Raw genomic sequence first — 17607 nt, 5'->3', positions numbered from 1 at the left:
AGACACGAATTTCTCCTATGCACCATATATCTTACGATACGAACTTCGAGTTTCGAGTTTCGTAGTAGCCCTGTTGATATCCTATAATGCTGCTGCCTAGCTTCATAATGGCAACTCACGAGGTAATGTGTCTTAAGGGCGGGAAAATAAGGAATTACCAACGAGAGTCTATTAGAAGCCCGAAGTCGAAGACGAATATGTTCGTAAGTCCTCTACCGCTCGTGCGACATATAGATATAGGTATGTTTTTTATCACGTTTGTGAGTTAAATTGTATATTTGTAAAAAAATGTCGTGGCATGTCCGTGCTCCGCTCTTGCCAAAACCAAACTCGTAACGCCCTTAGGTGTTATACGCAAAAAGGCCCTTGGGTTTTATTAAGGGGGTTGCAATCAAGTTCTAGCCTGAATGTTACGATACTGCTGACAAACAAAGTGTGATGAAAAATAACTCGTTATTTTACTGGTTTCCTTTCAGAGCCATAATCCTGACGAATTCAGACGAGATCGAGGAGCTGGAGCTGTCCAAGTTGTTCAAAGACCAGGTCTCCCTGGAGCACGAGAAGAGACGAGGGTGAGGGCTCATGCAGGCTAGCTACTACGAAACTCGAAACTCGAAGTTCGTATCGTACCGCTCCTCTCGCTCTCGTATTAAATAGTATAAGTGTCAGAGGGACCGCACGACACGAACTTCGAGTTTCGAGTTTGGTAGTAGCCCTGCAGTACATACCTACATATAAAGAGACACAAGGGCCGTTTTCAAGAGCAGTTTCCCAAATAGAATAATTATAAAATGCCAGACATTGTCATTGCAAAGTTCAATTTCTCAAAAACGGCTGCACCATAGCCAAGAACCACCGCAAAAAAACTCGCATTCGCATAAAAAACTGCATCGAAATTAGTTTGAGTGCTAAGATGCCACAGGTGGAATAATATCTTTGTGCCACAGACAGGGGAGTGCCAAAGTTCGCTACTCTTCGCAAGTCATACCGTAGCTTTTGTCTGAATCATCGTTTGTCATAATTTTTTTGCCATTGAAACCTTACAGTTTTCTGATTTTTTTTAATGGTCATCCTATAGAATACTAATAGGTTAAGTTTGCTTTATAACAATGAGGGCTATCGCGTATGAATTCACCACTAGAGGCGCTAGTGTAGCGTGAGGTCTCCGAAATGTCAAATCTCATAGTTTTTGGGTGAGCAACGCGGGTTTATTTATAATTAGAATAATTTTGTGAATATTTTGCAATACCTAAAATTAATTATGGCAAATATGCGTTCCGGGGCAATGAATGTCTGTGTTTTGTTTGAGACAGTTTTGTCTTTCGGAAACCTTTGTCCTCCCTTTTTTCCGAACAAAACGGGATCTATGCAACACTGTGGCATGCTCGATATTTTTATGGTACGGTTTTAAGGTGCATTAAATATGATTTTAATCTAAACTTTGTTTTCACGCCCGTAATAACAGACTTTGAAAGCCATACTTAAAAACCTCACGCAACAGACAAAAAACGATAGCCCTCATTCTGAACAATTATTGGATTCAGTGAAAAAAGAGTTATGACAAACGATCATTCTGGCAAACATTACATTCGGACTTTTTATAAGTATGCGAGCCGATATGGACCCTTGTCAGAAATATTGGACTTTATTTTCTTTTGTGAATTAAACAAAAAGTGATAAAGATATACTTAGCCAGTTACAGTGCCGCGTGACGTCACCCCGTGCCACACTTAACTTAAACTTACAAATTGTAGAGCAAAGAAGAAGCAGAAATCGGAGTCATCAGAAGAATCCCTGAATAACATCCAGCATACGACTGACGACTCGGGCATCTGACATCACCGCGTGCGGCACAGCCCCGCCTCGCCGCGGCACAAGCATAGGTACGGACACACTATACATCCACCAGACACAGTAACATTCACAGACACATCAACATCCGACAGACACAGCGAGATCCACAGACATACCAACATCCAGTAGGCACAGCGACATCCGTAGATTCTCTTCTAGAATGGAATAAATTTACGACACACGTTACACACACACACACATAGACGCACTAACATCCAGCAGACACAGTGACATCCACAGACACACCAACATGCAGCACACTACAAGATTTGACACATCTGATATTACTCATGGAACAAGCTCAGAACACACTCAACATCCGGCAGATATACGAGTAGCAACATTCGGCACAGTAAAACCAACATCCGTTAGAGATAGCAACATCCAGCACAAACACACCAACATTATTATCTGGCAGATATGACAACATCTGTCACACACAGACACTTGAACATCCGGTGGATGTAACAACATCCAACACAAGAATAGACGATCTGGTAAAGGTCATGGTAGCCATTGGCTGCGGCCGCTACGGGTAGCACAAAACTGAACGTCATGGATTGGATATCCTTGGGGAAGGCGTATGTCCAACAGTGGACTTCAAAGTTAGAATACTGTTTACTATGACTATGACTCACAAATGTACCTCTATTTCTATTTACAAAACATTCATCATCATCATCATCCCAGCCGATATACGTCCCACTGCTGGGCACAGGCCTTCTCTCAGAATGAGAGGGCTTGAGCAGTAGTTCCCATGCGGGCCCAGTGCGAATTGGGAACTTCACCTTCACACAGACCATTAAATTGCTTCGCAGGTCTGTGCAGGTTTCCTCGCGATGTTTTCCTTCACCGTAAAGCTCGTGGTGAATTTCAAATGTAATTTGGAAAAAACATTACCTTATTTTATTTTTTTGACAGACACGACAAGAAAGAGAAAGACAAGAAGAAGAGCAAGAAGAAACACGTATCTAGTGACAGCAGTGACACTTCTAGCTGAATGGATGTCCATTGCCTTTTGGATCAAAAAATGGCGTCTTTGCCTCAATGGAGTTTTGGGTATGGTTTGATGTTAGTTCGATTGTAAAAACAATTGACACTTAACAAAAGATTTGTAATTTAATTACAATAAAATTGTTTCTCGATCGTTTTTGACGTATGCTCGAAAAGCGTTGAAATTGTTAACAATACGCAAATATAAATAATGGGTTACAATTTGAATTAAGGAATATTTTGAAAGCTTGAAGTTTGAAGTTCATCAAAATGATGATGGAATTGGATGTAAATACGGGTTGATATTTGAAGTGTTTAAAGATAAATTAAATTAAGATTTTACGTATATATACAGTAAAGTTGGGAACCAAAAGAAGACCTTTTTCTTACCAGTAGGTACCAACAATACATTTGATTTTCCTAAGGCCTAAAAGTCTACGTTTTGTTTCCTGACTAGGACATTATCTATTTTTGTTGTATAAATATGACTATCAGTTAAGAAATTTTTGTTATCTATCGAATCCCGATGAATTGAGACCCTCTTCCTTTTTTGAAGTCGATTAATAAGTTAATAAATAATAAATAACATATTCGCGCACAAAATAAATCAAACGTTGATTCTAGATTCGACTTATTATAAGATAGAAATTATAAATAGTTGTTATTTTATAACAATTTTTAGATTTTATAAATAAAAAAAATAAAAATTACATTTATCATTTTATTTCAATCTTGAAAAATACAATGTCACTCCAAAAAAGCCAAAGAAATTGTCTTTTAAAGCCATTGCATCGAACAATATTTCAAACAGAAATAATTCCATTTTTAAATTATAATAAATAATTATCTGCAACAAGGTGCCTCTTTAAATTAAAATAAATATTAAAAATTAGCTATGGTTACATTTTGACAGCTGTCAGTTTTCCCGCCCAAATTTGTCGACGCCATATTTGTAAAAGAAAACGCGCCAAAAGTAAGCGCGGTCGACTGTCAGTGGCGCTACGTATTGGGGCTCCAAGTTGATTTCCAGATGATGGGGGAATGGCAGCCATTCACCATTGCCCGGTTCAGGAGTGGGGGTGCTGTAAGAAATAGAAAATATGTCACGTAAGACGATTACTCGCTGGTTTTACGTAGGAATAAACAAATACACTGTTGGAATGTTTTTAACAGTTAAAGATACATCCATAAAACCTATCTATCGGTGGGTGTGATAATCGATATAACAACTATAGGTAGGTACATAACTACATTGATATAATTTTATATTTGGTATAATGTTACATTTATTTTGTTATGACGGGATTATTCTATATCGAGATTCTTAAAGTTTTGGTATTGCTTTGTGCAATAAGTCAAATAGAAATAAATTCGTTTAAATTGCACAAATTTTTGAAGTTTGAAAAGTAGCAGACAAGAATACTTAAGCAGTAGAAAAACAATAGAAAACGGTTTTAAAAGGATACCTAAACAATTTTTGTAAAATAGGTAGGTATAAAAAAACAATAAAAAAAATAGATATAAAACAGTCGATTTACCCAAACTTAGCAAAGTTAGTCCACATCATAGTCATGAAGGTGACAATCCTCGCGTCGTTCTCATCCATAGGCAGTGGCAAGCGCTCCAATTCGAAGATATAGAACAGCTCATCCTTGTTGGCCGTAGCGGGGAGACTGCTGTTGGTCAACAACCTCCCAAGGTTCCTATTCCCAATGTAATTGAAGATAAACTCGTAGACTGGAAGACCAGAAGCGTTGGTGTATAATTCAGAAAACAGAGACATCGGTCCTACGTAACAGAAGTCTGAATTTAAGTTTATGAGACCACCGATCAGCGCTTCGTCTGAGGTTACGTTGCTGAAGTAAGTTTCCTTCATGATGTTTCTGTATTCTTCTTTCTCTTCCTTTGGCACGAGAAGGCTTCGCTGGTCCAAAGCTGAGTAATCTTCGTTCTTTATCCTGTCCATCTGGCTAGTCATTGTGTTATAGTCAAGCGTGCATATCAGTCCTTCCACAGTGTTCAAGCCAGTTATGATTGGTACTGGGTTGAAAGACTTATGGTTTTTGCCAGCAGTTAATATATTTATAGGTGTATCAGTTAAAAACGGTTCTTCACCATCGAATACTTGTTCTACAGATGGAAGAAACACGGATCGAGGATTCATTTGCTTCGAAATAGCCTCCTCGACCGCTTTAATTGGTGTTTCAGTGTACAAATTTAACAGTTTCTCAGAATCCGTGCTGAGGACTTCTAAAGATTTCGCAACTTGACTGGCAGTAGCCTTAGCATCAGCATCGAACGATTCAGGAGTGAACAGCGTACCACTTTCAGATATTATCTTGTGCACCAGTCCTTTGGTAGACTCGGATAGAGTTAGGTAAATGGCAGCAGTTCCACCGCTTCCTTGGCCGAAAACTGTTACGTTATCGACATCACCACCAAAGTTAGCAATATTATCCTTGATCCATCTCAGAGCTTGTCGAATATCCTTCAAGCCAGCGTTACCAGGTGCTCCTTCGATCTCCAGATTTAGAAAACCGTATACGTTTAACCTGTAATTTAGAGTAACTACGACGACGTCGTGGCTAACGAGGTATTGAGGTCCGTAAAAGCTTGGGGATCCTCCACCGACTCCGAAACCTCCTCCATGGAGGAATACCATGACGGGGAGGGTAGTGTTAGCGCCGGTTACGGGGGTGGAGGTGAAGATATTGAGGACCAGACAGTCCTCAGTGTCGCTGGGGGCCGCGAGGGGGTCATTGGACGGGAATTGGGGGCAGAGGACGGAGCGGGCGTCCGCTTTGTAGACCCCGGAGAATGATGGAGGCTCGAGCGGGGCCTGTAGGACAATAAATAAGTACATAGAATAAATCAATTTTGGGGAACAATTTAGCTAGAATGTCTAACCTTTTTTAACACTGTTAAAACGAGTATGTATGGCACTTATGGTAAGCCAGCACCACCACCTACAAGGTGGCGACTTGCTTGTAATGTGAGGCGAACGTAATTCTGAGTGAACATGAGGTTACATATTCTCAGTTATTTTACGTTTTTCGGTTCAGTTTTTATTTTTAAGTTATTACTATAAACAGAAAAAAATGAAGGAGAAAAAACGATACGAATTCAATTAATATTCTTCGAAACCAACTTTATTGGAGAATACAGAAACTTCACCAGAATAATCGTCGACTGATTTTATATCTACGTCCATTTATTCGCCGATTTTTTCTGAATCATTCCCACAAGAGAAGATTACTCTAGCATACATAGCACTCTCGAACAAGATCACCCGAAACGGCGTTCCCCAGTAGTACAAGATAGATAAAGGAGTAGATAAAAGATAAAATCTGCACTAATTGTAAGCAGGGTGTCAGTGGGGCTACTACGAAACTCAAATCGAAGTTCGTATCGCACCGTCTCTTTCACTCGGTATTAAATGACATAAGCGTCAGTGGGACGGCAACATACGAAGTTCGAGTTTGCACTTCGTGGTATAGGATCAGGTCTTTTTCGAATATATTATACTGAACAATGAGCAAAAAAAATAAACACTTCCAACGGGCAGGAAGCGGCAACATCGATTGCGATTGCGTAAAATCTGACAGTTGAATCGTTTAATTATGAGAAAATTTTATCAGAAAAAAAATACCGAACTGCCCATACTTCGGTTTTTTTGTTATAAGTACCGCACGTGCGAACACCGAACACAGTGCTAAGCTAAAATACTGAACGGTTCGGTAAAATACCGTACACCTGGCAAGCCTGATTGTAAGACAGAAAATGGCAGACGTAATAGAATTACTTATGGACAATCCTTACCTTAAATTTGACGGGCACCCCATATCTAATTCCCATAAATTCGCAATACAGCCCATTGGAAGCTAAACTACCCTCTACCTTCCCCTGTTTGGTCGCTACGATGTATTTTTCATCACCCCACACCACCCCCAAAAAGGCGGCAAAAACTACGAGGCAGAATGCACTCATTGCCTTCGCTCGAAAAACTGTGACTTTTTTTAATTGTCTACGCTTTTATATTGAGCATTTTGAAAAACGCATTAAATTCGATTGAAATTGTAATTTTTACGCGACTTTCAATCTTAATTCATACTTGTTAAGAGATAATCTGTAATTTGTAGGTGAATTGATCGAACGTGATTTTGGATGATTTAATTTTTATCGATTTTAAATGAAAATTACAACATTGAATGCATGTTATATGTTACTAAAGAGTTGATAAAAGATTATAGTGATAAATTATGAAACAAGTATTATATTTCGTAACAGATTTGGATTTTTAGACATTACCAATTATGTAACACACACACGTGCTTTGTTGTGCTGAGTTTTTAGTTTATTTTGTCTTTTAAGCCAGTTGGAAAGGATACATAATACTACAGAATAATATATAGGTACCTAGTAATAGCAATTGTTACAAGAAGAAGAAGAAGAAGAAGAAGATTGATTTATTGGCCAACATGAACAATACAGGATAGGCACACAGAATACAAATAAACAATAAACTAATAAAAAATGCGTTTGCCAGTCCCTTGCACTGTGTGGCAAAAGGAACAGGCTCAGCTTATGCTGCGCTTGCTCAGAAGCTGCCAGCGCTGGTTTTCAGCCTGCCCCCGTTGACTCAGGCTAGCTAGAATGACTTACATAGCAGGTAGATTGGCACGCAAAGTAAAAAAAAAAAGAAAAATGAAATAAAATAAAAAACAATAAAAACTAAAATATCAACACATAAGTAAGTACTCTCTTTTTAACATAAACTAACTTTAATTAACAATTACTTAATTAACACCTGAGAACAACACTGGTTTCAATTAACGGTAGTTGCAGCTATTTTCAAGTTGCGCTGCAAAAAGAACTGCTCGAAACATGCGTTTAAAAGTAGGTTGGGACATACTTTGACGGAGCGCGGGCGGTCGTTCCATATCTTGGATGCTGCGAATTTGAACCCACCTCTGTACCCCTTCAAAGGCAAAGAGAAGTGGCTTCTCGTTTTAGCCCCCGTAGAATTCAGTCATAGTGGTAAAGTTTGTTATAAATGATTCGTCTCGTGGTGAAGGAAAACATCGAGGTTGTGCAAAACCCGAGAGATCGCGGTGGGATCGCCGTCTGTTAAAACGTTAAGTTAAGGATTGCAGATAGGTAGAGAGTTTAGCATATGGAAACCAGCCTCGTAAGTTTCAACGTATACCATTTAGCATTAAGGCGTGTTCAGCGCAGGTTTCCTCTCGATCGCCTCGACGTAAGCAGACGTTGAAGGTCATTGTATTGTATTGTAAACTCTTTAGTTTACGTAAAAAAAAAGATATTCACAGATAACCAGATAATACGATGGACAAAGGTCAACTTATCCCTTAATTAAAGGGATCTCTTCCAGTTAACCTTTGAACGATTGACCAATATTGACCATGATTGGTTATTTGGAGTCTTTTTGTATTTTTTATTTCAACTCCAAATTTGTTACTTTTGCGGGTATCCCGTGAAACCATATCGAAAATACAAACTGAGACATGGATGCACAGAAAACCAGAAAAAGAGACCAGCGCTGGGAATCGAACCCAGGTCCTCAGCAATCCGTGCTGCGTGCTATAACCCCTACACCACCGCTGGACAGGAATTTAGACAAGAATTTTCCTATGCATACATATCTCAGGTTGCTTATTTCTACTACGCTACTTATGCAGCAGCACTAGCGACATCTATGTTTTCGCTCTCATCGAGAGGCGTCACATTCTATCGGAACCAACCGCTCACCCAGACAAGAGATGTCGCTACTAAGCAATCAAATTATGATTGGTTATTTGGAGTCTTTTTGTATTTTTTATTTCAACTTCAAATTTGTTACTTTTACGGGTATCCCGTGAAACCATATCGAAATACAAACTGAGACATGGATGCACAGAAAAACCAGAAAAAGAGACCAGCGCTGGGAATCGAACCCAGGTCCTCAGCAATCCGTGCAATGTTTGCATAGGAAAAATTCGTGTCTAAATTCCTGTCCAGCGGTGGTGTAGGCGTTATAGCACGCAGCACGGATTGCTGAGGACCTGGGTTCGATTACCCTGGGATAGGAATAAGCAAGGGAACCCCTGTTGGAAAGCTAGTTTACAACCGTCCGGAACGTGCGTTAACTCACGGTAGGTTCCGACAAAACAGTGGTGTTATAAGCGCTGTGGCAGCAATGCTAAGCAAAATGCTGAGTCTAATGGTGATTTCCACCGGCGAGGCGAGACGAGACGAGAATTGAAATGTGAATGTCTGCGGGCCACCGCGGGAGCTGCCATACAAATTTCAATTCTCGTCTCGCCTCGTGGAAAACCACCTTAAGGGGCTGTTTCACCACCCATTGATTTATTTGACGGATAAATGTGATGCCGTCTCCGTCTATTCGAACAAAACAAAACAGAGACGGCATCACGTAGGTATATCCGTCAGATTTTAATCAATGGATGGTGTAACAGGGGGCATGTACTCGTACTCGTATAGGTACCTTTTCGTGGCTGTAGTGTTACAATAGTATTTTATGCAACTGTATCGTAATAGGGGTCCTTTTCATAATAGGGTCACATGAGTGTTTTAAGGCCTAATTACGTACAGTTGTTTACAATATTTTATCTATATCCATATATTACCTCTATCATGTGTTCCGCGAATCATTGAGAATGACCTGCATTAACTCTAACTAGGTAGGTATGTCTGCCCCACGAGCTGCGCCCGCGACGACCTGCTGCTGCACGTGGTCCCCCCCCCCGTGCGCTATGGTTCGGTTTTTTAAATTCATGTGTGAAATTACATTTGAAATTCACCACGAACTTTACGAAGGAAAACATCGTGAAGAAACCTACGAAGCAATTCAATGATGCGTGTGAAGTTCCCAATCCGAACTGTGCCCGCGTGGGAACTACGGCCCAAGCCCTCTCATTCTGGCCTGTGCCCAGCAGTGGGACGTGTATGTTATAGGCTAGGATGATGGATGATGTGATGACACAGCTAACAGTGTTCGTTATGCTTTTGTTTGTTTACAATTTACAGTGTAAGAGCGCCATCTAGCGACTGACTTTTGAAGCTTCAAGGTTAAGGTCTTTAGTCTGCTACAATCAATTTTAAATGGAGATTTGTTATTTATTTGGAAATAAATTAATTACATAAAATGTTGACGCCATAACTTTGTGTTAATCATTTACACCCAAATGAACCATGTAAACATTAGGGCGCGGCCACATGAAATCGCTCGACGCTCGTTTCCATCGCTGCAATCGAGCGACGAGCGAAGACTGCAAGGCTACTACGAAACTCGAAACTCGAAGTTCGTATCGTGCCGTCCCTTTCGCTCTCGTATTAAATAGTATAAGTGTCAGAGGAACCGCACGACACGAACTTCGAGTTTAGAGTTTCGTAGTAGCCCTGCTGCATGTGGCCGCCCGCATCTTTATTTAAAAACTGCTTGCTTTGTTGTCTTTGTTTACTATTTCAATTTTTAAACAAACAGACATAGTAAAACAGATTTAATTAATAGGTACCTAATATTATTATAATCGAAGCCTATACTGAAACAATTATGGAACCTTCCAACGCATTTTTCGTCGCAAATAGGTCAAGTGCACAAGCCGTAAAATACGCCTCAGCCAAACGTATTTTTTGACGTTTCGCTTCTTGTGAATGTCTTGGATTGTCTTGTCTTCAAAACATCTTCAAAATCAAGTTGTACTTTTGTGAAAGCTAGGTGTTTGGCCGTTTGGGCTAAATCAATAAAATTAGGTTTTCCTTGGTCAAAACTCGACAAATAAGCATCATTTGTGCTCCCAAGAGACCAGTGTAACGCTAAATCACCCAAGAAAACCTTACCCGTCCATTTAAAATAGTGCTTACGTGTTTGTTAAAATATCAATAATTGCGTTAAGTGCTATTCTAGAGGTATTAAACAGTGATTAAGACGAATAAAAGCATTAATCGGCTTAGTGATGAATAAAAAACCGGCCCGTACTGGCCCGAAAATAAGAATAACACGCGCTGCCTTCCGTTTGAGGAAACTCGACGATCCGCCACTTTTCCAGCCAAAAGAGGTTGACGAACACAAATACATCTACACCTGCCAGTACTGCAGGCTGAAGTTTACACAAAACAGCCAATTTTTCCGCCACATGACGTCGAATCACGAGACTCAGCAGAAAAATGCAAGTTTTGAATGCAATGAGTGTCAGATTGTGTTTTCAAAGAAAGCTAATTTAGACATTCATTGCCAGACCCATCTTCAGGTTAAGAGTAAGTCTAGATGCGAGAGTTGTTCTATTACGTTTAAGTCGAGGCACTGCCTGCGACGACATTTGAAGTTGAAGCAGATTATGATGGAAAATTCGTGTTTGAACTGCCAGAAAAAGTTTACGAATAAGGAGAGATTAGCGAAACATATTAAGAACAAGCATACGTTTAAGAATGTAACGCACCAGTGCGACATGTGCTCCGTCAAGTTTAAGGAAAAGGAGTCCCTACGGAACCATCTGAATCGACTCCATAAGAAGTTATGATTGAAATAATGTTTATAGTTTGCACTTTTTGTATTTTGGTTCTCTTGCAGCAACAGGGTGTAGATTGATATTGAAATGTTTATTTTTGTGTATTTACATACCTCCATAACTGTTAGTTACGCACAATTTAACAATGTAAATGTTATTGTAATGTGTCATTTTACAAAGTGCTTTGTTTACTTTATCAATTTCTTATTCAATTATATTGTATGTAACAGAGTAACAAAAATAGATTTAATAGTGAAGCTTTAGTAAGTTCAAAAAGTTAGACCATGTTAACCAGTAGTTATATAAAAAGACTGACTGATAGTTATGGTTAATAATAGAACCTGTTATTGTAGAACCAGAATGAATGACAACATACAATCTGATACTTGTGACAAATTACAATATGAGAACATGGATTATCAAGTTGTACATTATTGTCATACATTCTGGTTCAATAAATATATGGTTGTACTTCAACTTGACCTTTTGTGTCATGGAAAATGTTCATAATATTTTTAATTACCAATCTTGAGGTCTAACTTTGTGAATTCCAACCTTTATCTTTCCATACTAGCAGTTCATTTATAACTTCTCAAGTTAAACTCAAGTTGTCATTAACTAATTAATACTGTCCTACTTTATTTTTTTCATTTGTGGCAGCTGGTTGCTTTAGGTTGCCTCGTAAGTTCTAAGTCAATGTCCTTATGGTGGAAACATACTATTAAAATGCAGAGCCACTCCACATCGTCCAGATCATGTTTCTATATCCACCTGACCTAAGAAATACATGGGACTGATTACAATTAGTACTGATACATGATGGATGGTGTGTGCAAGTTTGTCGTGGTGTTGGGTTTTAAATAGTATGTCTGTACCTTAATTGTAGGATGTTCGGCTTTATGAAGTTAGCTACTGGTAACACCAATGACAAATGATGATGGTGAGAATTGCGGGTAAACGGTGCAAGCGAGCTGTCATTCATTTTGACTCTCAGTTTAATGTCATGATCTTTTCCAGCCTCAACGTTGGCAGAATCATTAATAGTATGGATACTTTCAAGAATTTAACTTAGTTTTACAAAGTTATACTTGGATAGACATGATGTAGTTACTATATTTGTAGAAAAATTGCAATAAATTGGAGTTATCTATTATTTGATGATTTTAGACTAGATATTTGATAATCAATGAGGTAATGAAAATCACATCAGATGATTAAACTTTAATTACTTTATAATGCTCAAGTTCAATCAATTTTTGATAAAATATGCAGATGTTAATTAATTATATTTTGTTGTTCTAGGATGATGCAACAAACTTGTCACTTGTTCAATAAATCTATCAATTTTTAGACACTATAGGTTGACCTTTGTATGGTAGCTTCGGTGTACAAACTTGTTACTTGTTGACACAATGTATTTGACACTTTGTTGCTGTCAGGAGTCATCGGCAGTCATCCTCATCCTTGTATCAGCTGTAGGTCATCCACTGTTGAACATAGGCCTCCTCCATTGGCAGTAATGGTTGCTAACCCAAAGGGACCAGTTGCTACTTAACCAAAAAAGATAAAGTTGGTAGTGAAAGATAAACCAGGGACTATTGATAATGTTGTTAAAATTAGTGGGTTTTCCAGCAACTGTAATATTTTGTAGAAAAATGTTATTTACAAAGTCCACAATTTCTATTAACTCCTGATTTATGTACCTATGTGGTTGTGTGTGATTTGAATGAAACATACCAAACCAAGTTTTCACAAGCCCAAATACGATTTTCTTCTGAAATAATGTGTACGGGATAAATTAGCTATTTGTTTTTTTTTATGGTTGCGGTGTAACATTTTTGTTGAACCATTATTTCCTACTGTAATAAAAAAAAACTTAATAATTATGTGATATGAAAATTAACCACATAAAAATTCAGCTGTATGGATAATTTTCATTTCACAATTAAACTTCCAAACTTGAACAAATCTTTTTCAAAACTGTTTTTAATTTTTCAACTCCATCCAAATGAGGGTCAGATGTATTTTTTTTTCTATCTTTATCATGCTGTACACATAGTATGAAAGCACTTATTACATAGATGAACCATCTCTGTTTATGTGTACAAAAATGTATGTAACAAAGTTACTTTGTATTGCTATCTTTAAAAGTAATATAATATATTATACACCATGTCACATCCTCACATCACATTGTGGTGTGAACTTTGTCATAGTATAGTTTATATTTTGTTTCCTTAAAGCAAAATGCTTATTAATTTGTTTTTTTTTTTTGATCAAATATTTAGTGTAAATAGTTAAGCTAAAAATTAAATTGTAGTCCTAGGCAGGAGCAAATTAATTAGAGAAATCTTTGAAGGGTCAACAATATCTTTGCACGATCGAACACTAATGTCAGAAAGGGATGGCTGTATCTGCAGACCATGCACTTTTAATTGGACTAAACTAAAGTATTATATTTATGAAGTATGGCAAGAATACTATAAAATTGATGAGTTTAAAATGGATACTAAATATTGTTGATTCTCAACGAGATTGAATTTTTTTTTTGACAGCTATTAGACAAAACTGAACAAAATATTTATTGATTCATAATGAGGGCTATCGTTTTTTATCTTTCTAGATGGCGCCACTTAAGCGTGAGGTTTTTAAGTGGGGCTTTCAAAGTTTGTTATCACGGGCGTGAAAACAAAATTTAGATTAAAATCATATTTAATACACCTTAAAACCGTACCATAAAAATATCGAGCAACCAGTGTCCCGTTTTGTTCAGATTAAAAGGGAGGACAAAAGTTTCCGAAAGACAAAACTGTCTCAAAACACAGACATTCATTGCCCCGTAACGCATAATTGCCATAATTAATTTCAGGTAATGCAGAATATTCACAAAATTATTCTAATTATAAATAAACCCGCGTAGCCCAAAAACTATGAGATTTCACATTTCGGAGACCTCACGCTACACTAGCGCCTCTAGCGGCGAATTCATACGCGATAGCCCTCATTGGGCAGTGCTGCAGTATGTCCTGATTCCATTTGAATTTACACTGCTTGCTGTAATTAATTTTAGAGTTGTCAAGAAGTTTCGCTACATTACTATAAGTCATTAGTAGGTACAGTCAAGTGCAAAGATATTGACACGACCAAGTGACAAAAATATGTATACAGGACCTTAATGTTGAGTGCATAAAGTCGTGTATACCTACATATTATTTTTGTTACTTTGGCCGTGTCGATATCTTTGCACTCGACTGTACCGTCCCTCTCACTCTTGTATTAACCCTTTATAAGGCAAAGCAGATTTAGCGACCACATGCATTGATTTGGAAATTCTACCTTATTCTTTTAGTAATAAGTTACAATATTTTATTGTAATTATTGAAAATACTACTAGCTCTAAAAACGTCCTTTGCTAGGTATGTATTAAATGGCTGCTTTTCATTCTGTGATAGTATGTTCCAATAAATAGGGCCTTATAAAGGGTTAAATAGTGTCAGACACACGAACTTCGATTTTCGTAGTAACCCCCTTGGTCTCGCTTGCCAACACTAACGCCACAATACCTAAAGCTGCTGTAAAATCATAACAACTTGGTATTTTTTAATCAAAACTAATGTATTTGCTTAGAAAAATTATTTATTGTAACAAAGCTTTACACCTGTTAGCCATTGCTCTAGTCTAGGTTTTTGATAAACAACTTTCAAAGGGCCGGCAGCGCACCTGTGATATCCCTGGTGTTGCGGGTGATCATGGGCGGCGGTGATTGCTTCCCATCAGGTGAACCGCATGCTCGTTTACCGCCTCTAAATATACCAAGTTTATTGGCATTGATCATTTCATTTTGTAGTATAAGTGAGGTTGGATATTTTTTTCTCGAATAATAAGTTGATAGTTCCATCGGAGTGGAGTGGAGTTTGTAGTATATAAAAAATCTTTTTTGTTCATAATAATAGAATTAGGCACTAGTGTTTGCATTGCATTTGGCCTGTTCAATGTTCCCTTAAGAGCGTTTATTCCTGCTGAGCTGGCAACGTTGCATTTTTGTTAGTTTTTCTCGATATTCCATAAAAAAATTATGAAAATTAAAAATGTTTTCTGATAGAACATTTCTTAATATATAAGTCAATGTGTCTACTCCAATAATTATTCGTGATAGACTTTTATATTCCTTAAAAACAAATTAATGTTTTATGACCGGTTTTTAAAGAAAATAAAAGTCTATAACGAATAATTATTGGAGTAGACACATTAACTTATATATTAGGAAGTGTTCTATCAGACAACATTATTAATTTTCATTCAATTTTTATGAAATAATCGAGAAAAGCTAACAAAAATGCAACGTTGCCAGCTCAGCAGGTATAAACGCTCTTAAAATTTACGGAAATAAAAAATAAGACGTAACTTACCTATATTTTTTCCTTAACTCTTCTTCGAGCGAGGGGCTACTACGAAACTCGAAGTTCGTATCTTCAGCAGGACGGCAACATACGAAGTTCGAGTTTTGCACTTTGTAGTAGGCATAGAGCCTGCAGGCTACGAAATTCTAAAATCGAGGTTCGTACCGTATCGTCCCTTTCACTCTCGTATTAAATAGTATAAGCGTCAGAGACGGAATGACACGAACTTCGATTTTACGTTCTGCTCAACCCTGTCATCGCAACTGACATTGGCCCAAGATTGAGGGAATAATAATAATAATACGCTTATATTCGGTTCACTAATGTTTCACAACTAACGTTTGGCAACCTGATTCATTTCGCAACTGTTTAATATTTCTGAGACTATAAATATTTAAGGATTTTTATAAAACTAACCTAACCTGTGCCGTGGTGGCCTAGTGGTTTGACCTATCTCGCCTCAAGCAGAGGGTCGTTGGTTCAAACCCCGGCTCGCACCTCTTTGCTTTGCGGTGAAGGAAAACATCGTGAAGAAACCTGCACAAACCTGCGAAGCAAATTCAATGGTGCGTGTGAAGTTCCCAATCCGCACTGGGCCCGCGTGGGAACTATGGCCCAAGCCCTCTTGTTCTGAGAGGAGGCCTGTGCCCAGCAGTCGGACGTATATAGGCTGGGATGGATGGATGGAACCTAACCTAAAGGGTTCTTCTAAACGATGGCCCTGAAATAAATAAAGAAAGAAAGAACAATTTATTTTGAAATAATATTCATCACATCATGTAAGTACAGGTTTTTTCTTAAATCTAAACAAGCAAAAAAGTGAGTTTTGAAATACCTATTCCAAGAAAGGATACCACTCAGCAGATGTCGGAGCACAGAGTGCAACGACGCTGATTTTCAGTGGGTCCACAAAATCTTGAAATACTTACAGTTTCAGAGTTGCGAAATAAGTTGTGAAATTAATCAGGTTGCCAAACGTTAGTTGCGAAATGAACGGATATCTACCGAACTTGGAATTTCGTAGTAGCCCCCCTTTCGTGTCGCGCCTGTATTAAGAGTTGTTGATGAATATTTTTATAAGATGTATTAAATACCTACCTAATATAATTTTCTCCATTATGCGAATGTTTTATTTTGTTTCATCCTTAATTAAGTCTTTTATGCAAAGATCCTATCTTACGCAGTTTACAATATAATAAAAAAAAACAATAGAATATGATAAATAATATGGGTAGCTTTTTATATTACTTACTCCTTTATTACTACAAAGACTCTTTATACACCAGACATAGTAGCGATACAGTAGGTGGAACCAAAAGGATTAAACTTAGCAGCTCTCGATTAAAACTAGCTTTCGATTAAAAAAACTTCATCAAAATCAGTCCACCTGTTTGAGAGCTGTGATGCAACAGGCAGACACACAGACATGTAAACTGATATTGTTTTTTTTTTATAAAACTAACGCACCCGGCAGAACGTTGTCTGTCCTGCCCTAGCAAAACGCCGGCATTAAGATTATTATAAAAAACATACCAACAACAGCGCCATCTAGCGGGTCGAATTGCGTTTTCAACCCATCAACCAACGTTGTTTTGCCAAAGCCACATCAATTACTTTAAGGTGAATATTTTGCTATTTAGGCAAATATAAAATAACTAATTTATTGTGTGTGGGGATGTGGTCTATAACTGACAGTTACGAAAGTCATGAACATTTTGTATGGGAAAATGTATTTAATAGTTATTCTGCTATTCGGAATGGAGACAAATACAACAAATAACCCCCGACTTTGTCACTTCAAAGTTCAATATCTCAAAAACGGCTCGACCAAT

The 17607-nt window shown here is 37.9% G+C and overlaps 3 protein-coding genes across 5 annotated transcripts in view; 2 read left to right on the top strand and 1 right to left on the bottom strand.

Annotated features, from left to right (window-relative positions):
- LOC141444742 (transmembrane protein 26) overlaps positions 1–3488 on the top strand; it is a 30652-nt gene extending 27164 nt beyond the window's left edge. For all 3 annotated transcript variants that reach the window (XM_074110372.1, XM_074110371.1, XM_074110370.1), the window contains exons 8-10: positions 477–572; positions 1755–1883; positions 2776–3488. In XM_074110372.1, coding sequence (XP_073966473.1) covers positions 477–572; positions 1755–1836 — 178 coding nt within the window. In that variant the 3' untranslated portion in view covers positions 1837–1883; positions 2776–3488. The remainder of the gene's footprint in view (positions 1–476; positions 573–1754; positions 1884–2775) is intronic.
- Positions 3489–3554: 66 nt separating this feature from the next.
- On the bottom strand, positions 3555–6858 carry LOC141444734 (juvenile hormone esterase-like). The gene is made up of 3 exons (XM_074110350.1): positions 6667–6858; positions 4386–5686; positions 3555–3929 (listed from the first exon to the last, which is right to left on the bottom strand). The coding sequence occupies exons 1-3, from the start codon at positions 6832–6834 to the stop codon at positions 3764–3766; spliced, it is 1635 nt and encodes a 544-aa protein (XP_073966451.1). The 5' UTR covers positions 6835–6858; the 3' UTR covers positions 3555–3763.
- A 3610-nt stretch (positions 6859–10468) lies between these two features.
- LOC141444701 (uncharacterized) lies at positions 10469–16056 on the top strand. Its single transcript, XM_074110294.1, has one exon. The coding sequence runs from the start codon at positions 10824–10826 to the stop codon at positions 11385–11387; it is 564 nt and encodes a 187-aa protein (XP_073966395.1). The 5' UTR covers positions 10469–10823; the 3' UTR covers positions 11388–16056.
- Positions 16057–17607: the final 1551 nt, after the last annotated feature.

This window comes from Choristoneura fumiferana, chromosome 30 (genome assembly GCF_025370935.1).
Source record: "Choristoneura fumiferana chromosome 30, NRCan_CFum_1, whole genome shotgun sequence".
Taxonomy (NCBI): Eukaryota; Metazoa; Arthropoda; class Insecta; order Lepidoptera; family Tortricidae; genus Choristoneura; species Choristoneura fumiferana.
Note: the sequence above shows the minus strand (reverse complement) of the source record. Positions and strands in the feature narration are given on the sequence as shown.

Bases quoted from the DNA above. Each gene is read 5' to 3' on its own strand.
- LOC141444734 (XM_074110350.1), bottom strand. From the start codon at position 6,834: ATGAGTGCATTCTGCCTCGTAGTTTTTGCCGCCTTTTTGGGGGTGGTG. The intron at 5,687-6,666 runs GTAAGGATTGTC...ATTGTCCTACAG, and splicing joins GGGTGCCCGTCAAATTTAAG to GCCCCGCTCGAGCCTCCATC. The intron at 3,930-4,385 runs GTAAATCGACTG...TATTTCTTACAG, and splicing joins ACTAACTTTGCTAAGTTTGG to CACCCCCACTCCTGAACCGG.
- LOC141444701 (XM_074110294.1), top strand. From the start codon at position 10,824: ATGAATAAAAAACCGGCCCGTACTGGCCCGAAAATAAGAATAACACGC.